This window comes from Thalia democratica, chromosome 9 (genome assembly GCF_965202585.1).
Source record: "Thalia democratica chromosome 9, ktThaDemo2.hap1.1, whole genome shotgun sequence".
In the NCBI taxonomy this organism is placed as follows: domain Eukaryota; kingdom Metazoa; phylum Chordata; class Thaliacea; order Salpida; family Salpidae; genus Thalia; species Thalia democratica.
In genome coordinates, this window is record NC_139173.1 from 37,494,468 (window position 1) to 37,516,935 (window position 22,468).

The following is a 22,468-nucleotide window of genomic DNA, read 5'->3' on the forward strand; positions in this document are numbered from 1 at the left end:
AGTTGCATAGAGTTAATAAGATTATTTTTTCAAACAAAAACAACTGTTTAGAATTTTTTTTTCCTTTCAGAAAACTTGAAGCTTTTTTTAAAACTGAAGCCTTAAATACAGTGTCAAGTTTTCCTTGTCTATTACTGCTCAAACTGAAAATCTAAACCTATAAACAAGTATTTCTTATAACCTCGTTTAACATGCCTTATACATATAAATTTAACAAGACTTTGGGCTTAGCTAACAAAAAGCCAGAACAGGTAAATATAAAAAAATTCAACAAAAAAAAAACAAGACATGTTAAACCCAAAAAAGAAATATTCGCCCTACATTTTTTGCTGCTCTTAAACTGGGGGCAACAACTAGCTTTTAAAAAGAAAAGTAAAACATTAGTCCAACTTATAGTGGTACAACGTAGTCACCTCTCGCGAATCTACGCACTCTCGTTTAGTTACGCATTTTAGAACTTTCGAAAAATAATTTGGAATATTTTTTATGCAGTCTTTTCATAGTTTTTGCAGGATTCCATGCATAAACACTGAAAGGAACTTTTAAACAAATTTCAAATAAATATTTTTTTTAATAAAGTTGAGATAGATTTTCAATTAAACTGATAATTTTGCATTTTTTTGTGCCTTCCATAAGAAACTTTTTAAACTCTATGGCTGTGTTTTTTGTATATTAGGTGTCTTATTAAAAAATAGTTACATTGAGAATTAATAAGTTAGTATAAACTTGTGAATTTTTTATGAAGTAAAGCTTAAAAAACATTAAACTACTGTATAATATCAACAAACTATTATATTTACTTAAAGGTGTCTACATTGGAAGTTGTAAAATATCTAAAATTTGTTATTTTATCAGTAAGATTTTATTTTACTTAAGCGTATTTGTAAATTTAGTCCTGATGCTGTATTTTATTAAATAGGAAATTAAATGTTAGGTTTTTTATTAACTCAATAATAAAACTTTAAGTGTTTCTAAAATCTCTTTTTTGATTAATGCTATTAAACTGACTTAACTATTTATTACAGCAATAAAATGGTTTTAAAATTTTAAGTTATCTAAATTTTCTAAGGACTAAGCTGGTTTGTAATCAATAAATGAAAAAAATTATAGAAAACCTAAAGACACTTAAATAAATGTTTAATCAAGCAACTTAGGATTTTATTTTTAAGCAGAGAAAAATCTTGGTAAATCCTAAATACCAATTAATCTTTAATGGTAAAAATAAAAACTTGAGTTCAAGTAAAAACTCAATCTCTGTCAAATTTTTGAAACATTTACAAAAAAAGCTGAACGCCCTTAATTTAAACAAAACCAGTTAAAACCCACAGTAAAACGTGTTTTCGAATATAGTATATTAACTTTAAAAATTTCAATAACTTATAAATAACTGTCTAAACGTAGGATTTAAAAAAATATTCTACAGCACTGAATGAAGTTTAACTTATACATAATACTTGGAATTGTTGACTACAAAAAGTTTAAATTATCAGAATTAATGTAGTTATTGAAATTAAATATTGTTTTGTAAACTAGCAAATACATATCCTTATTATAAAATTATTAGTCTTAACTAATTTGTAGGATTTTAGTATAAAGCTTACAATAATTTTATATCAACTTATATTTTATAAATTCCTAATTGAACTATCTATTTTCAAGGTCTATTGTTATTTATTCAACTATTTCACATTAAAATTTTCTCCATAGTAAAAATTATCAACTGTTTTATATAGTTTCCCTAAGTTATTCTTATCCTTGATACTTATCAGAAAAAAATTGTAAGTATAAATTGATTCAAGTTTTTTAATTGATTTTAAATTTACTAATAGACACAACTAACATATCATATCATTTATATATATATGTAAGTTATTATATTTTTTAATTTTACTTTTTTTAAATGTTAAGTAATATTAACTATATAAAAAAATATTCATAGTTAATATTAATCTATTAAATAAAAACAGAACAACTTTACTTCTAGTTTTTACATATTTAAGTTTTTAAGTTATATTAACTATGTAACTTTTTTTTTATTATAACTTAATAAGACTTATTAAATATAGACAACAAACAAGTTTTATTTTGTAACTTATATAGCTTTATTTTCCAATGTGAGTTAATTAGCAGAGTTTTACTTTTATATAACTTTCACCACAAATATAAATTTTCAATCCTACTGAAAAAAAAATGTAAATTTGGCATCAAAAAACAAAAAGGTTGTTTTTTTATCTTGTTAAACACTAAACTTAAACTTTTATTAAACGTGTATTTTTAACGTGATGCCGAGAATTTTTAAGTGAGTTAAGTGAATTTTAATTTCAGCAACTTTTCGGTGTTTCGGGAGACTTTCTAATAATAATTAATTAAATAAACTAATTAAACTTTTTAATTTGTTAAACAGCAGCTTTCTAAAAAGTTGGCAACAATTTAAACTTTTTCCTACTGTAATTCAAAAGAACCCCAAACTTTTTACTGAAAATGTTGAAAAAAGGAACAACTTAGAAGTTAAAAATGTCAAAAATTTCATTTCTTTTGACCTTTAGTTTTATTAAAAAGTCAAAACTTGATAAAGTTTGACTTTTATAATAATTGTTGAATGCTCTTAACGAGACACTCAATTTTATATTTAAATTATTCATCAAACAAGGTCAAGAGAACTGAAACTTTTTGCATCCCAACTTCCCAATGAAGCCCAAAAAAATCCCCTTTTTTAGTAAACTAACAATGTGTGGATGAAATTTTAGCACTTTTCAGAAAAACCCCCTAAAACAAAACTTTCAATTAGAAGCCGGGAGGGACCTTGGCGGTTCTGATTTCCTGCCTCGCCATTGGCGCGTCTTTGAAACCGTTGAAGCGTTGCTGGCCTCCCATTGGCTGACTCGTCGGCGACGGGCTCCTGTCGTTGGTCAGGTTGGCGATGCTCTTCATCCAATGAGGCTCCTGGTTTTGGTTTTGCTGGAACGCCATTGGCTGGTTTGTGAAGTTTCTCGGCGTCATCGACACGATGGCGGGATCGAACTGCGGCGATTGGCCCAGCTTTTGCTGGTTTTGATTCGGGGTGTTCCCCTGACCGAGAAGTCCCGGGGGCGGTTGGAACCTGCTTCTTTGTTGTGATTGGTTAGGGTATTCCGAAAAGGCCGAATTTAATTGGCTCGAAAAAAGGGAACTTTTTTCCTGGCCCAGGTTCAACCCGCCCATCTGGTTGCTAAGCGACTTGTTTCCGTGGTTGCTGCCGAACCAGTCGGGGAATCCCGTCGTTGTGTTTTGTGGTTGCTGGGGAGAGAACATTTGGTGAGATTCGAATTTTACCTTGGCGTTGGGAGCTACCTGCAAATATAATAAACAAACGTAGTATATATATTTAAAGAATTAAACATAATAAACAACCAGAGATGGGTATGATAAACAAACAATTAAATAAAAACCAAACAAAGAATTACTTGAAATAAATAAATTGAAAATGAGATAAAAACATAAACATACAAAAAATATACAAACTAATATTTAAAATAAACAAGCAAAAAAAGAACTAGTTAAAATAAATAAATTATAAACTAAATAATTACAAAAGATTAAAATACATATATATAAAAACAATTAATTAAAATACCTTTTTGAGGAAGTCCTGGGCGGAGGTGTCTTGGAAGGGGAAGTTTCTGTTGAGGGGATTATTTTGTTGCCACTGTGTGGGTGTTTGGGGTTTGTTCTGTTGTTGCCACGGTAACTGTTGTTGGGGCGTTTGAGGGTTGTTCGTTTGGAAGAAGGAATTGTGATTGTTGAACTGTTGATAAAATTTAAAATTATATTTAATTGTTGGTAACAGTATAAATTTATAAGAAGTTTAATCAGCTAAGTAAATTAATAATAGCTGTATTATATTGTATGTTGTAAATATCAAAGTTCCCCAAATGGCCGACATTGCCCCTTTGGTAAGTCATGGGCATAAAGTAAATGCGTAATTAATTTGTAAAGGGGCAATCTAAAAAAGGGGGAATTGTTTTTTTAATTTTTTTCCAAACTGGGCGATTATAAAATTGATTTTGAGTAACTCTAGTCTGTTCACTGCAATTTTACATGACAAGAACAAATATTCTAATTATGTAAGCACCTGTCGGCATTACACCTTGAGTTTACAGATGGTTGCGTTCACTTATGTTTACTTGGATACTAAATATTAATACAAGCAAACAACTAGAATAGATATACAAACAACTATTAGAAAGTACTATTAGAAATATAATGTTGTTAACTTCTAATGCAATTAAATTTGAGCAACGTTATAACAAAAAGTTATTCAAAATGTAAACAAACAAGTTATTGAACTAAAAAGTTTTTATTTCTTCCAATTGAAATGTAATTTATAATTTTTTTTTTCTTACACTAAAAACTAGGCATTATGATACACTATAAGTATATTTTGCAAAGTCAGCACATTTTGTCAAATTTCGTAGATTACATCAATAAATATTAATTTTTATTTCAACTTATAATGGCTATGTTGAATTTGTACAACTAGACAAAAAAAAAGTAATTTAACAATTTACTTTAAGAGTTCCTTAGGTTTGTAATCAAGATAATTAATCTATATTGTAATTTATTTAAGTTTGACAAAGAACTGTGAAAATTAAAAGAGTAAAATAAAGCTAATAATTTGATCTAAAAAGTTAACAAAATTTATAATTTTTCAGAATGTAACATATTAAAGTATTATCATAACAAAAATATAATTATCACATTCCAAAGTGCGAAGAATAAGTAGAGCATAAAAATATGGTTTAAACTTATGGTGTATAGATGAACTAAAACTTATTTTAGTAATAGCCAATGTTAAATTTACAATAAACTATAAATTTCATATAAAGTCCACTAATTTGATGATTCTACTTATATATCCTAACAAATATATTCAAATAGTTTCTTAAACATGTACCTTTACCTAGAATTCCAAATAGTTGAATCAAATGACTTTTTTAACAATAGAAAGAAAAAATTTACCAATTATTAAAAAGGTATTTTAACTGAGTCAATTTTTTCAGAACAATTAGCAAAATAGCTGTTTAATGATGTGGAACTGTTTTTTGAAAACTCCAACTTACTTAAACCATGGATAAAAAATTGAGTTATAAAATTACATGAAAACACTTTAGTTTAACATTTATTTATGTTTTTGAATTAATTTTATTGCTTGACATAAATATATATGGGTAAACTTTGTTGGTTATAATTGACATATTAATTATTAATACTTGAGCATGAAATACAATTATACAGTTTATGACGTTTAAACAGCAAAAATAATTGTTTTTGTAGTAATAAAGGTCAAAAAATTACAAAAAATAGAGCATTATTTTGTTTTCCATATCTTTTCATCTATTGAATTACCTTATTTAATTACATTGAAATACTTTTACCAATGGATAAATAATTATACTATTTATTTCTAATAGTAAAAAAGCTTAAAAAAAACATAGTATTTACAACTGTATTTTAATTTGAGATTTTTTTAATGTATCAATTAACATTTCTTTTAAAAAAGTATTTTAAAATTCTGAAGTAAAAAAAAACATGTAGCTTGATTCAGATTAAAATGATTAAAAAGTTCTTAATTGATCTTGAAACATTAAAAACTACTTAACTTGAGTAATAATGAAAAATGTTTTTTTATACTTTTGTTGTTTTTGCAATAATATTAAACATCTTTAAACGTTCTATTATTGAATATTATGAAATACTCTGAATTCTTAACTTTTTGTTGTTCAATAATTAAGTTGCAGCTATTAGAAAATAAACACTTTAAATTTTTGTCATTTTTACACTGTTAACTTAAGATAGTGTTTAAAAAATAAACACAGATTCAATTTTCAACAACATAGTTAATTAAAATGCTGAGTATTGCTTACTATAACTCGGATAAAATATATAAACAAACTTGAACTATATTATAGACCTAACAGATTTTTTTTAAATTTCAAAACACTTTTTTTGGTAAAATTACCTACTGTTAAACCGAATAATCAATGTTATTATTTTTGTAATTTCAGTTCAGACCAAATCAAGTACTACCCAAAAATTAGACCTCAAAAATTGCTTCATTTTGTCTTAATTACATTAATTAAACGGTTTTTATGTTTTGACAATAAAACCACGGAAAATAATTGTAACTTAAGTATTTTCAAGCAGAAAATTAAGATGTTTTTTTCACACGTTTATTGTAGCAAAAAATAATGGTTTAAAAAAGTAGTTGTTTTTTTTGGTTTGAAAGAAGTTGTAATTCTTTTTTGTTTTTATAACACTTAAGCTGTCTTTGTATTAATAATAATTGAAAACAAGAGAAGTTTTACATTATTTAATTAAAAAACAATTAAAAATAATATTTTATTTGTAATTTAAAGAAAATTTAAACCTCTAGTATATTTTCTTACCACATTATGATTCAGCACTCAAGTTAAAATTTTTATTCAGAACTTAACTTATCAAAATAAAACAACAAACTTGTTGCAGCAAAAAGTGATTGTTTTCAAAAAGCAAACATACTTTTTATAACCTCTTGGCTGTCTTTATGTTATTTATAATTACCATTAAGTTCAGCCATATACAATTTAAAAGGAAGTTAAAATAATATTAAAAACTATTATTTGATTATAATAAAAAACGTCTTACCATGTCATTTGTCCGGTTTTGATTTTCTATATTTTGTTGGAAGTTGTGTTTTTGTAGTTGTGAGGAAAACTGTAGAAATAAAATTTTATATTTATAAAGTAAAAATCGTATAAAAACTTAGAATTTTTAATCTTAACTATTTATATAGGCATAGGCATTTTAAATACATTTGTTTAATCTCTTATTTAGTTCTCTAAAAACTTGTTAAACAGTATTTTTTGTAAAACTATCTATATATTTTATCTTAAGAAAAGTTTTTTGAGCAAGTTTACAAAAATACCTTTTTTTTAATTTTTTTAATTTAAGCTAATAAAATAAATTAAAATTTGTTTAATAAACTACAACACATATTGATAACATTTTGAAAATTAACAACTATATAACTTTTGTAATGTTAAAAGTGAACTTTATTTAACTTGAGAAAAAACGCAGCAAATTGCTGGAGGCTCAAATAAAGTTAATACTTGCACTTAAGAAGCACTTCAATTTGTTAAGATAATTTTGTCTTACACTATTTATTTGTTATTTGTAAACATAAACTTGTCTTAATTTTATCTCAAGTTTTGTTGCAGTCAATATTCTATTAATTTATTCAAGATTTTACACTATTTATTTGTTATTTGTAAAAATATACTTGATTTATTTTTATCACTTCAATTTATTAAAATAAATTTGTCTCACTTTAAATTTTCATTAAAGTTCTCTTAAAACACTTTTGTGTTATTTTTGTGACTTCAATTTATAAAAATAGTTTTGTCTTTTTTTATCACTTCAATTTAATTAAGTAAATTTGTCTTATTTTTATCTTGTTGTTTCAAGTTGTAACACTCATGATAACATTGTAAACAACTTTGTTATTTTTAACTTTAACAACTAAACAAAATATACTTTAGAACTACTTATCTTCATTCGCTACTTACTGGTTAAAACAAAAGTTTAAATGCAGTTAATACTTAATAAATTCATTTGTAATAATACAATATTCAATTTATTTGTTATCTGTGAAAAACTATTTATTTGATTTTGTAGTTAATAATATATAATTATAAATTTTTACTTGGTGAACCCCGAAATATATTTTTGTTAGTCTTTTATGATAATAAGTTACTGTGTTTACTTAATATTTTTAGTAGAAGAAAGTAAAAATAAGATAAACTTGTGTATAAGTAAAATTATTGTGAATAAAATAATGTTTTTTTTATAGTAACTTATTATATAAACAGTTATTATACTATTCTGAAAATAAACCATAAACTGATAACAATGACAGATTTTTTCTTGAAATTTAAATAAGGTTTTACTTTAAAATAAAACTAAATATTACTTGCAAAGTTAAAAGTGAAATAAATAAAAAAAGGCAAATGTAACGTTTTTAATTCAGTACATGTGAAAATGATACTTGTTGAAAGCCACAAAAAAGTTGAAGTGCAGTCAATGAATGGATAAATTTATTGGAAAATTATTTATATTCATAATAAAACATAAATTAACCAAAAAATATTTAGCTTAAAAAAATTCCAATTCTATTTTTGAATTATAATTATGTCAATGTAATTTGAACAAATTTAGTTATAGAAAATATATTAATGTATGGATAGATTTATTGGAAAATTATTTATACTTATAACAAAATTGAATTTATAAAACGTTACACTAACGTAACTATAAATAAATTTATTAGAAATCTATTTGTATTTATCATAAAACTTAAAACTAAGTTAGATGAAAAAATTTTCAACTATTTATTTTAAGTATAGTTTTTTCAAGGATAGTGTGGATAAATTAATTCAGTGAAAATTATTCAAAATTAAAGTTTAATGTCAAAAAATAGATACAAGATTTTTTTTATTTATTATTCTATTTTTTCTTGTTCACAATAAATTCTATTATAAACAAGTTTATCTTATTTTGGTCTCTTACTTCAACTAAAAACATCAATTAATTAATATCATGCTTTTGACACAAAATTAAAAACAAAGTTAGTTTTCAGAAAATATATCTAACCCAGTAACCTCTTTAAATTTTACCTGAATTATAAATATAGATGTATAAAAACTTGATATACTTAATATACAGTTGAACTTTTTATATAATGGGTCAGACAAATTTAATACCTATTGTAACGTAAATTAAAGATAGTATTTCGTTATATAATTAGTCCCTGATATCAAGTTATTTAGATATTTGTCTATTTTGCTATTTTTATTTGAAATACTTAATGAGGCTATAGTTTATACAAAAATCATGTCAAACTATTTCTGTTTAAATTTATGATAACATATTTTTTGATAAGTCAGCTTGAAAATGATAGATTTGGTATGTAAAAAATATAAAAATTGCAAATATTTAGGAGTAATTTTAATTTTGCTCAGTTGTCTTTTTTTTCCTTTTATAAATAAAAATTATTTAACGTAATATATCTTACTTATAAAACATTTATTACTTACAACAAACTTATTGAAGTATGAAAGTAAGAGATGTTGTGTGGATATCTTTGAAGTGGAAAACCATTACTATAGATTTATGTAAATGTATGTATATAAAGTAAAAATTTTTAAATGTGTAACCAACTAGAGATATTATAACTTAACATATTTAATAAATGAAAGACAATTTTACAAGATAATTCTTCGGAATACTTATATTTATCTTCTTGAATGCAAGTTGAGAACTCTAATTGTCACGAAATAAAACCTTAAGTATACAACTTAATAAAACTCCTAACAAAACCAACTTTGTCGTTTGTGATGTTCTGTTCGTTTTGGGGGTTGAACTTGTTGATTTCGTTGAGCAGGTTGTCAAAGTCGTCCTTGTTGTTGCTTTCCGTGAACTCGTCGTATTTGTTATTTGTTTTGGCCGAGGGTAGGGGGGCGTTGAACGCTTTTCCTGAGGGTATCGGGGCGTTGAAAGGCATGGGGTTGTTTCGCCATTGCTGTAAATCTATTGGCGACCTTTGTACGTTTTGATGATCTGTTTAAAAACAAACATTTTTTATTAAATGTAAATCTATTGGTGATCTCTGTACAAAATTTCATCTTAAGAAATCGACAACTTCTTAACAAACTGTTAAAGATTTACAAGGATTTTTTTCATGGTATAATAAATTTTATCTAATGTTTATTGTTGTAAATAAATCTATTAGTGATCTTTGTAAATTTTGATGATCTGTACAAAATATTTAATTTAACTTATGATTTTTAACTTATAGTTGTAATAGAAAAATTTGTATACAACTTTCAGTTCAAGATTTACAAGTATAATTTCATGATATTTTGAACATCTCAAAATAAACTTTATTGAATTTTTATTATTGTAAATTTTTTGGTGATCTTTGTGTATTGTGATGATTTGTAGAAACAAAATGATACATTTTATTTGAAAAAAATATTTTTATATTTATTTATTCAACTAAAAAATAAATGTATAAAGCCTTAAGTTCTGGTCTGCAAAAATAATGACGTTTATATTACTACTTGGATTCAATTTTATTTTAAAATGTTTTTGTTTACTGTTAGAGTTTATCTATTAGAATACAAACATTTAAATTTAGTTATTAAACTTATACTTAGTTATTTAAAAGTTCAAAGTTGGTTAATAATCTAGCTGGCAACTAAAATATGTTTCAAATGATTTTTAATATTTTAGTTTTCATAAACATTTTGGGTTTTAATCCTTTTAAGCTTCTACTGCAATATTAACTTTAATGGTTGGTGATCAAGTACATGTATTATGATTGAACTATGGATAAAATTAACTTTAAACTCTTACGGTGGATATTTTTTATATGTCAATTTTATACAATCTAAATTAAAAAGAGACATTTTTTTTGATTTATCCAACTCTTATTAAGCTATTTTAACCATATAATCTTTTTTGTAATGTAGAAATTTCCCCGTTAAGTATTTAGTACGAAACCATGACTTAATTTTTCTATTCATGTTTTTATTTTTTCAAGTAAACTCGCTTTTTTGAGTATTTTTAACTATCTGTTGTAGATTTATAAAGAGAAATATTTTTTTAATTTAAAGATATTTTAATGTCTCTAAAAAAAAGAATTTTTGTTTTATTCTAAATACTTGAAGTTAATAAAATCACTTAAAGTAACAAAAACTGAAATTAAAATTTATGAAGGATTATTGTTGACTATAAAAAAATATAGTATACAAAACATACCTTCTTAAGAAAAGTAAAATATTATCTTAAAATTCAAAATAAAACTGTATGTCGTTAAATTTTTAAAATTACTACATTTTGCTACACAAACTACAAATTTAAAGCGCCTAAAGTTTGAAAAGTTAATAATTAATTTTTGAAAGTGCTATATCGCGAACACTTCACATAAATATTTTGTTTGTTATGCAATTAGATGGTGTTACTTTTGAAAGATAACATAAATTGTTTCAACTAATACTTGGCTTAATTTATTATTATACAAAATTTTATTTATAATCACGCTTTACATGAAACTTTAACTAGCAACAACTCAATTTCATAAACAGTTAGTCTCCATTAAATATATAATTTTACTTAAATTGTTAGACAAAAGTTGTATCTATACAATTATACAGAAAATCATTTTTTAATATTTACAGCTTCAGAAAAGTTTATATAAGTTTAAAATTTTTAAGACTATAAAAAGTAGTACTAATTGACCTAAAATACTTAATACATTTATAATTTAGAAACAAGGTCAAAATTTATCAAAACTATTTAAGGTATTACTTAAGTAATATGAATGTGAAGTTAAAACAAAGTTTAAGTTTTGAAAAATTATGCAAACATCAATTTTATGTAGTTCTACAATTTTTTTAATTTAAATACAAAATAATTTATACTAAACATCTGTTACATCTGTATTTGCATAAATCAGCTTGCATAATTTGTTTAAAAATTTAAGCTTGCAATTTGCAATTATAACTTAAAACTAGTGATGTACCGGACTCACTATCCGGGTCCGGGTCCGGCCGGATATTGCCATTTTTGTCTGATATCCGGATCCGGCCGGACTCTAATTTCAAAAAAAAGTCCGGATCCGGTTCCGGCCGGATTCTAATTTGAAAAAAAAGTCCGGATCCGGTTCCGGCCGGATTCTAATTTGAAAAAAAAGTCCGGGTCCGGTTCCGGCCGGATCCTAACTGAGATCCGGCCGGACCCGGATCTAGTTAGTAAAATAGAGCATACTGAAAAGTATTTTTTAAAAACAAACCCTGTGTAAATTAATAAGATTCATTTTCGTCAGTTAAAATTAAACACCTACCGTGATTGGCTCATTTTGTACACGTGACTAATTTACATTTGTTTACATTTAAACTATGAGATAAACATTTCAGAAATGCAACTCTTTACATATGTTGTAAAAATGAAAACTTTTGAATGAATACTTGCATTATTTAATGTTTAAAGTTGAGCTCAGAGAATATTTAGAGTTAATTTTAGTGATTAAAGTTGAATGTACGAGCCAATGAGAATCATATGACGAAATGTTTCAAACTAAATACTGATGCAACAAAACATCAGACCACGACAGGCAGTTAATATGTAAGCAGTTAGTTAGTTTGGTGTGCAGCTTGAAGCAACAAAATATCTTGAACATTATTGTGAATGCTTATTGTAAGTAGTGTTTTGTTTTGAAAGTTAATACTTCAACTGGTGTTTAACTGTTTAAATATTTAAGCCAGGTTTATAGTTTTAGTTTATTAAAAATTTTACAGTTTCTTCTTTATTAAAAGTTTTATTTAATTTTTAGTTTATTGTTTTAAGTTTTTTGATATAGATTTAAGTAGCTTCCAGTTTTCAAAGTGTTACCAAAGTAATTAATAATTTTGTATATGCTAGTATTTCTTGTTGTGTTTTATATAAAAGATTCATCACTCAAAACTGTCGTTTCTGATTATAGAAAGTAGTCTCAGTTAGAATTTAGTATTTGTTAGATATTAATTAAATAAGGTAGGATTTAATTTTGATAGGTAGTACTAATAAGTTAAGTGTACCACAATCAGTCCACAACTTTACTACCAAATTGTCAACATTTGCTAGCTGTTCTACTGATTATTAGATTAAAGTAATTTTTTCAGTTTTTAAAAACATCATTCTGACTCAGGCTTGTTTATACTCACTCTAGCTAGTTTTATTGACTTAATTAGTGGCAACCCTGCTAGTTTGAAAAATTTTGGGAATTTTAGAAAATCTTTGACTGCCTCAGGCTAGTTTAGTTTTTTATAAAAACTCAGGCTAGTTTTCTTTTAAATTTTGAATGAGTTTGAGCTGATCTAGTTTTCAATATTTGGTAATTTTCTAGTGTATTTTGTTCAAGAACTTGATTTCAGATTTTTAATTGTAAATAACACCTAAATTTGTAAACCTTGTGGCTAGCTGTTCTATTTATTATTAGATTAAAGTTCTTTTTTTTTCAGTTTTTAAAAACCTCATTCTGACTCAGGCTAGTTTATACTAGTGATGTACCGGACTCACTATCCGGGTCCGGCCGGATATTGCCATTTTTGTCTGATATCCGGATCCGGCCGGATTCTAATTTCAAAAAAAAATCCGGATCCAGTTCCGGCCGGATTCTAATTTGAAAAAAAAGTCCGGGTCCGGTTCCGGCCGGATTCTAATTTGAAAAAAAAGTCCGGGTCCGGTTCCGGCCGGATTCTAACTTGAAAAAAAAGTCCGGATCCGGGTCCGGCCGGACACAAAATTGTGGGTCCGGTACATCACTACTTAAAACTAATGTATTTGTAGTTAAAATGCAAATTAATATAAAATCTTAGGATAATGATACTAGTTTATCGAATTAGCATTACATTTGAAAATTTAATTTATATCCACACCTTAAATGTTACCTTCTAAAGTAATTGTTATTCTGGTGGAACATGTTCTAAAAAACACTTAGTATGAAATTTTACAATTTATTTACTAGTTAAACATACAATGAAATTTTTCACTACATTTTAATGGCTCTCCCAAACAATACATTTTTTACTGTATATGTATTAAATTCAATTGTTAATCTAATAACTGTATTCTAAAAGACCCTGAAAAACAACTAATAATTGTACAAATTTTAATGGACAGACAAAAGTAAAGCTTTTATTGTATATGTAATTAAACGGTTCGATTATTTTTCAAGCTATGGTTAATAATGCATAAAAATAACTACCAAGTTAAGTTTATACAACTTCAAATACCAATGGGCTAGTTAACTTCTTGAATAAAATTTTACCAAGTAGGTAAAAAAGACTTGTTTCAGTTTAAAATTATAATTTATTTAGATTTGTAAACATGGAATACTTTTAGTTACACACAAAACTTTATTAAGCTGATAACTAAAGTGAACTTTACTTACTTGTGTATTTAGTTATTAACATTTTCAAAGATCCTAAAAACTTTTCTTGCAAAAAGTTAAAATTTTTTAATTTGTACTTGTTATTTCTTTATCTTTAATAAAACTAATACTTGTGAAAGTTACAAAATTACAACAACTAAACTAATAAACTATTTTTCTGTATCAATTATAAGATATTCAAAAATATATATATACTATTTACTTACAGAATGTTATTTCAATTGCAACCAAATAAAACAAACAAACCAACCTAATAAAGTGTTGTTTTGCCTATTTAATTCGTTGAAACTCGTGGAATTGTTCCAAAAGTCATTATTTTTCCTATTTGCCGCTAACTGTTCGAATTGACTAGTTTGGTTGTTGTTGAAAAAATTTGGGATTTGGTTGCTGCTTCTCAGGGGGTCCGGGTTTAAGGGGTTGTTGCTATGCAACGTGTTGTTGCTATGTAAGGGATTGTTGCTTCTCAAGGGGTCCGGGTTTAAGGGATTGTTGCTATGCATTGTGTTGTTGCTGTGTAAGGGATTGTTGCTTCTCAAGGGGTCCGGATTTAAGGGATTGTTGCTAAGTAACGTGTTGGGGTCGTTAGAATTTGTTTGCCTGTTGAAATATTATTATTCCTAGTTAAAAACAAGTAAGAATTAATTTTTGTAGCTTATTGTAGATTTAATAAATATAATAATAGAATTAAGTACAGATATTGATATTATTTTTGAATTTTAAGCTATACAATGGTATTTACTTCTTTTTATGTACCAGGGTTGCCTCAATTTTAGGTAAAAAAAGGCAGCTTAAGAGGTCAAAACTAGCCTGAGTTGCCCTGATTTTATGATAAAACTGGAAAGAATATCTGGAGTGAGACAAAAACTGAATAAGATACTTTGAATAATTAAAAGAAAACTTTTTGTAATCCTAAACAAACCAATCCAAATTTTTTTTTTATAATAATTTTTTTTTCAGCTTTTAAACATCAGTCTGAAGCTGTATTGAGTTCTATACGTGAATTGAATTATACAGTAAGGAATAAATTGTTTTTTTAGAATTAAAAAGCAGCATTTTCGTTTGCTTGCTTGAAATAGCATTGTAAGTTATTACTATTCTTAATAAAAACAAAGTTTTATAAAGAGTACGAAACTCAAGCTAATTTTGAACTTGAGTTTAAAAAATAAAGTTTAATTTTTATTACGTATTGGTAATAAACTTTAACTGAACTTTAGCAATAGTATTTACAAAATTTTCCGCATTTTTCAAATATTAAATTAGCGAGAACCAATAAATAACAGCTGTTTGCGTTTGCTGTATTGAAATTTAATTGAAAAATTTTTAAACTATAAAACTTTAGATTTAAAATTCTGATGTCCAAATTTTGAAAGATAAAATTTTGTTAATTTAACTTTTTTTATAAACATACTTTATCTTTTAAAAATTGTTTAAGGGTTTTACTAAAACAACAAGTCAGGCGGAAATTGATTTATTGTTTTATAAAATTTGATAAAATGAAAACTAAATGTTTTTCGTGTAATTTTACTTTTTAACACGTAAATGGAAAAAAATTATTTAAGTGCTCTTTCATGAACCAATTCAACATGAGTTTAAATTATATAACCGTTACTTTTTTTTTGACTAAACTTCTTATTTCTTTTAATTAAAAAACTATTTACGACTGAAAATTATGAATTTTAACTGTTTAAGCTTATAGTTTATAAATTTATTTATAAAAAGTAAATGTTTTATATTATCATGTTTGAGTCTACATCGTGCAACTTTTAATTAATGGAATTTCAAAAAACTGGTAATTTATTAGCTGTAATTAGGTAGAAGTCATTAAAAACTTTTTGTTGTTTTATAACAATTTGTGAATTTTTTTTCAAACTAAAAACAAAAGTTTTACGTTAAACGTGTTTGACTATAAAATATCATAACAAAGTTTACATTTAAAATTTAAATCAATAACAAACTTACCAAAACCTTTACTTTAATTTTTTATGTTTATAATTGTAGTATTAGTACAATTTATAATACTAAAGGCTGTTAATGTTTTTTCAAATATTTTCCAGGTTTTTATTATACACGTTTTAGGGTCTGATTTTAGTTTTAAACCAAGTTTAAGGTAAAAACTGTGTTAAATAATATAACAACATTGAACAGTTATCTTAAGGCTTCTTCAAATGTTTAGTGTCCAATCGAAATTTAACTACTTTTCATGTAAAAATTGTTTAAAATTCCAGGTTTTTCAAAGATTTTTAATGACTTGTTTTTTCAAAACTCCAGGTTTTTTATTAATTCTGTTAAAAATATTAAGTTTTTTTTAATCAAATTCCAGGTTTTTTGGCAACACTGAATACTAGAGAAAAAAACTTACCTAATTAAACTTTCGAAACTAAAAGAACTGTTTGTCGGGTCTGAAAAAAAAAAGTTGGTTTATTTTCCAAAATCACATAAAAGTACAAGTTTTATTAAAAAGTTAAGTAGAATAATTAAGAAAAGTTTGATTAAACAATTTTTGAAATTTAGTTCTAACATAACTATTATCTAAAAATGTACGAAACATAAGTTTTAAATATTATTTCTATTAAATTATAAGAGATCTATTTTTAGAAAAAGAAACCACAATTTGCATTTTAGCTTACACAAAAAAAACAAATTGGATGAAATCATATTTGTTGAAACAAAAGCATTTTGTATGTTTGCAATGCACTTATAACAAAAAAACTTTTGAGAAAACTTTGAGAATTCAAGCGAATATTTACAAAGTATTTTCTCATGTTTAAAAGTTGAAACGTAGTATATTTTTTCATGTTCAAATACCCATTAAGTGCATGTGAAAAAATTGCAACTAAAAATAATTTTTGCAATAATGTTTCAAGTTTTTACACAGTAGTGAATTTGTACTTCTCAAAATAATTCAGTTTAATTTTTAATGGCCTGGTTATAAAAGGTTATTAAAACAAATTGTCAATTTTCAAAATTATTCATCAGATATAAATTTAATTACAACACTCTTTTCATTTCTTAATTGGAACAAAAAAGTTTAGTTTCAATTTTTTTTTTCCAAAAAACTTTTGTAAGCTTAAATTAAAATAAACTATAAAGAACATAAAGATTTTAAGTATATTTAAGATTTGTTTTTATAGTAATAATTTATAAGTTGAATAACCTAATACTAACTAACTTACTTATAAATTTAATTTTACAAAAAAAATTATTTTCAACTTTAAAAAATTCATATAAATAATAATTATCATCATTAACTTTAAAAATTAAAACCTTAAAAAAAGACAAACTTAACTTAACTTAAATAAATAAACATTTTTTAAATAGATAATTTAACTTACAGGGTAATTGACTATTTGTGTGTGAACTATGTAAAGAATTTAGTTGACTATTTTCGTTGAGTCTGTGTAAAAAATAATTGTTAATTAATAAAACATATTAAATTCTTTAAATAACTTAATTATTTTTTAAAAAATTGTGAAAAATTAGTTTGAAAAAACTAATTGAGGCGCTTAATTAACACTTAATTTCTAAAATTGTTATACTATTGTGAATTTATTTATAGTACTTCTACATAAAAATAAAAAAAATATTAACACAATTTGAGTTATTTTGAAAACAAAACATTAAGAATAAAATATTTTGTAGGTAGAAAATGATAAATGTACGATATTTGGAACTTTTAACCAGTTTAAACACATTTATATTCTTATAATTATATATCTTGTTACTTATAACTTTATCATCTAAACTTATTCACTTGTTATATACAATATATATTTAGTTTCATTTTATTTCCGTTCACAATATAGTTTACTTGTAAAAACTATCCGGAAAAAGAATTAAATCTAGGGTTGAAAATTTATGTAAAAAACATAAATTGTCAAGAAGGAAGTGAAAAACTATTTACAGAGCTTTTCTTAATAGAAAATTTATGTTCTTAAATTAATTTATTCTAAAAATAACCATATGAATACGAAGCCACCATTACAACTTTGTATAATATATTTTTTTAGTACATTCAAATCAGCCTCTATAAAAATTAAAAACAGTAAAACAAAAAACTACAATAAAAAATAAAACTACAAAAAAACCGTATCACATCTGGAAAATAAATCAATAAAATTCTACAATAAAACTCTACAATTAAAATTAATAAAAAATTTCCAGTGTTATGCTTAATACAAATGTTATAAGGAAATAAATTTATCTTAATATTTAAATTAATCTTGAAATTTTATAGGATGTTACTTAATATAGGCCAAAATGAATTCTTAAAAGCATTATATTTAACACAACTCATCAGAAAAAGTATGGCTTATAAAATTTCCAAATAATAATAACCAAATACTATATTAATCCGGTACGTTTTCAAGAAACATAAATCTACTTCAACTTATAATGTTTTCACTATCACAATTTATAGTTTGGAAGCTCATATAATTCACAAATTATGCTTTTACTTAAATTAGGCCAGAGTTTTAGAATGTTTTTTATATAATATTTATTTAGTAAGTAGACATCAATTTAGTAAGTCTTACTATTACATTAACTATTATAAATCGACACGTTTTCAGGAAACAAAGTTCATTTCAAACTATTAACTCTCAAGTGGCAAATAAAAAATTACAGTTGTTTCTTTGTCTTAACTTTCAATACCTTTTTTTTACAGAATTTCAAAAACCAGATTTAAATATTTTAACTTCACAATTAATTTTTCACAAAAAATATAGACAAGTTATATTTTCAAAGTTTAATGAGCGAGTTAGGGTGAATTACTAATAACATCCTAATAACAAAGGATGATTAATTGAGTTAGAAAAAAAGAACTATACAATGCATTTAAAAGGAAATAAAAACCATATTGTGTTTCTAATCTTATATAAATATAAAAATAAAAACTTAACACAAACTAGGAAAATATTTTTATTTTTATTTTTTTTTTCTTAAATTTGTTCAGTTAATTTTAACAAACATTAAACCTTTCTTAAAACTGTTTTATTTTTATTGTTAGCTTTCAATACGTTTTAAATATAATATAGACAAAAGCTTAGAAATAATGCCAACTTTTCACTTACTCTAAAAGATTCATTCAACATATTAAAGCACATATATATTTTTACTTTTACCAAGTGAAAAAGTTTAATTTATATCTAAATTTATTTTCTGGCTAATTACAGTTAAACCCAACTTCTATTTAACTATCTCAGGGTAGCCAAATGTCTTTGGCAAATTTTCTCCAGGTTTTTTAATTTTTCTCCAGATTTTTAAAAGTACACATTTTTGGGTCTATTTATAGTTTAAAGTTAAGTTTAAGGTAAAAAACTGTGTTAGTGTATAAAAAAAATGAAAAGATACTGTAAAGCTATTTCAAATGTGTTTTTTGATTAAAAATTTTTTGATGATAACAAAAAAATTAATTTATTTTCTGGCTAATTACAGTTACACCCAACTTCTATATAACTATTTCAGGGTTGCCAAATGTCTTTGGCAAATTTTCTCCAGGTTTTTTATTAATATTTGAGCTTGTCTCACGGCAAACGAAAGTCCGGACTTCTGTTCTGCAGACTTTCGCCGATTTTTTTTTGTTAATTTGTAAAAATTGTTGAAAATTCCAGGTTTTTCCAGGTTTCAAGATTTTTTAACCCTGAACTTATCTCTGCTTTCATTATTCCTATCGCACAAGTCAAAACTTATCCACACATTAACCCTAATATTATACGTTACGATGTGAAAAAAAACAGAAAAAAAACTTGGATAAGTTTTTTGCAAGCAACCTTACTTAAATATATACTAAAATCATTATTTATTTACTGTTAATCTTTTAATACAAATTAACATTTTTAACTACTGTATAACTTATCTCTGCTCTCATTACTTCTATCGCATAAAACTCATTCACACATTAACCCTAACATTTCATAAAACGGTGTAAAAAATACCAAAAACTAACTTGGGTATGTTTCGTCCAACCAACCTTATTTACTAATGTATACACTAAAATCATTATTTATCTTTTTACTGTTATTCTTTAAATACAACTTAATATTTTTCAGATGAATTAACTTCAATAAAAAGGCAACAAACCTGGACAGATTTTGTCCAAACAACCTTATTTACTTACATGATAACTAAATTCACTATTTATTTATTTATTTATTTTACCGTTAATCTTTGTATATAACTGTTTTTTTAATAAATATCTTATTTAATATTTCAACAAACCTGGATAGGTTTTGTCCGAACAACCGATCGGATCCTTTCGTTTTGGCTGTTGTGAAGTCGGCGTCGAATATAAAATTGTTTATGTCAGGAACGTTAATGCCGTTGGGAACGTTTATTCCGTTTGGTACATTTTCAACCTTGAATTAAATTTAATAATAAATACGATTTATATCAGGAACATCAAGCTTTTATGGGTTTCATTTCAACCTTATTAAAATATATAGACTGTATTTAATTTGATTTCAATTTAAAAAAAACTTTTAAAGCTTTACAAAACTTAAGAAACAAAAAAAAAATATAATTTTTCTACGCTTAAAATATTAAAAAAATAATTATTGTAAGTTTAAGGTTTTAAAAATTTACTGTTTAAAGCAATCAATAATTTTTAACCTCAACATTTATGGAACTGACTTCCAGTTGGGGCTCCTTTCTCATTAGTTTGTCCACGGCGCTACTTATTAAGTTTCCTTCTATCAGGTTCCGCGTCGGGGGATTTTGTTGGGGCGGGTTGTGATTTGTTGGGACGTGTGTTTGCAGGGGGTTCGGTTGGGAATTTTCTATGTGGTTTAAGGGGTTTTGCGGGTTGCTTTGTGTTGGTAGGGAGTTTTGTAGGGGATTGTGTTGGGGATTTTGTGGAAGATTTTGTTGGGAGGAATTCTGGGCGTTTGTGTTTTGGGTCAGAGGGTTGTGGGTCACCTGAACCTTCACGCTGTTGTTTGTTGTTTCTGTGTGGCTTTTGTTCGGGGTATTTTTCACTTTTTCTTCTTCCGTTTTCGTTTCCGTGACAACTTCTTTCGTGGGGGGTTTCTTTTTGGGTTGGGGTTCCTCGTTTTCCGAGAGCTCGCAATCGTCGAACGGGTCCTCCTTGTCGCCATAGTAACTGTTCTGCTGGGTGACGGGTTGCTGGGGAGTGCGTCGCTGGGGAGTGCGTCGCTGGTTGTCGGGGGAGTTCCTGCACGAGCTGTTGCCATGGGAACTCAGGTTGCCATGTAAGTTCGTTCCGGATTGTGAAGATTTGACTGTTCGCGTGGAGGCCGGTCTGGACCTGTTGGTAGAATTGAACTATTAAGTATTTTAATTTAATTTCATTTTCTTTAAATATATTTCAAATTTGTTGCTATTAGTCATTTTGCCATTAATGTCGTATTTACTTTACAAGTTAATAAATTTGCAAGGTAGGAAACAAGTCTAAACTAAATTAATATTATTGCGAGCCAGTGGAATTTTTTTTTAATCTATTATTCAATTTTATGATTTTAATTTTTTTAATCATTTAAGGTTGGTGTGGCTTTTAATTTTTTAATCAAATAAGCAAAATGATTTTAAATTTAAACTTTAGCATACTGTACAGTAATTTATCTAATAAAAAAGTACAATAAATACTGTGTTTGTATACCAAACAAAACAAAGTTAAATTAAATTAAATAACTAATAAACTAAATTACGCGGAAACAATTTCACCTACTTCCTTTACAAATTAATTGTTTTTAAATTATCGATATTAGCTGGTACTGTATTAAGTTAAATACTTAAAACATGTAAATAAATATTGATACCTTGATAAAATTTTTACATAAACTCATGAAACATATAAAGTTGGTTTGATGAACAATTTACGAAATGAGAAATTTTTACACCCTAATATCAAGTTTTATAAAATATTCAAGCTAATTACAAAAAATAATTATTATTTATTTTACTAAAACCCTGAAATACTTTAACTCTTGATCTGATTTTGTAGTATTCAAGCTTTACATCATATTGAATTGTTAGCATTATTTTTGTAATTAATGCGTTCCAGGTTTAAATGTGAAATATTTAAATTATTGCCTATTTTTGCATTGAAGATAATTTAACTTTGATAATAAACTTGTATTTTCGGTTATCATAACTTTTTCTGTCTTTTTTCAATTGATGAACTATTTAAAAATAAATTTAAAAAAACAACCAAAATTTGTTTTAACTACTTATTCACATATTTCTCACTACGAAATAGTCAAACACTATTCTTGATGATTTTTTTTCAAAGTTCTTGCATTTTCTAAACTATCAAGTTTAAAAGGCTACAACATCAATATTCTCATCTGGTCATAAATCCACTACAAAAGCCATAAAAAAATTTAACAGTTTCATGTTACTAGAATTAAAATTAACTTCCTTTTTAGAAAAATTACTACTTTTAGCACTTTTTTATGGTACTTTCCAGTGTTTTTAAAATTAGTCTGACGTAACTTCTTGCATTTA

At 25.4% G+C, this 22,468-nt stretch overlaps 1 protein-coding gene across 1 annotated transcript in view; it reads right to left on the reverse strand.

The window, feature by feature from the left end:
- Positions 1-2,122: 2,122 nt before the first annotated feature.
- LOC145843903 (uncharacterized) overlaps positions 2,123-22,468 on the reverse strand; it is a 31,253-nt gene continuing 10,907 nt past the window's right edge. Inside the window, exons 7-15 of the mRNA XM_082951174.1 lie at positions 20,615-21,269; positions 20,225-20,361; positions 17,341-17,402; positions 16,368-16,407; positions 14,259-14,605; positions 9,398-9,633; positions 6,664-6,732; positions 3,614-3,784; positions 2,123-3,330 (exon numbers count right to left, since the gene is read on the reverse strand). Of these exons, the coding sequence (XP_082807300.1) occupies positions 2,785-3,330; positions 3,614-3,784; positions 6,664-6,732; positions 9,398-9,633; positions 14,259-14,605; positions 16,368-16,407; positions 17,341-17,402; positions 20,225-20,361; positions 20,615-21,269 (2,263 nt within the window). The 3' untranslated portion in view covers positions 2,123-2,784. The remainder of the gene's footprint in view (positions 3,331-3,613; positions 3,785-6,663; positions 6,733-9,397; positions 9,634-14,258; positions 14,606-16,367; positions 16,408-17,340; positions 17,403-20,224; positions 20,362-20,614; positions 21,270-22,468) is intronic.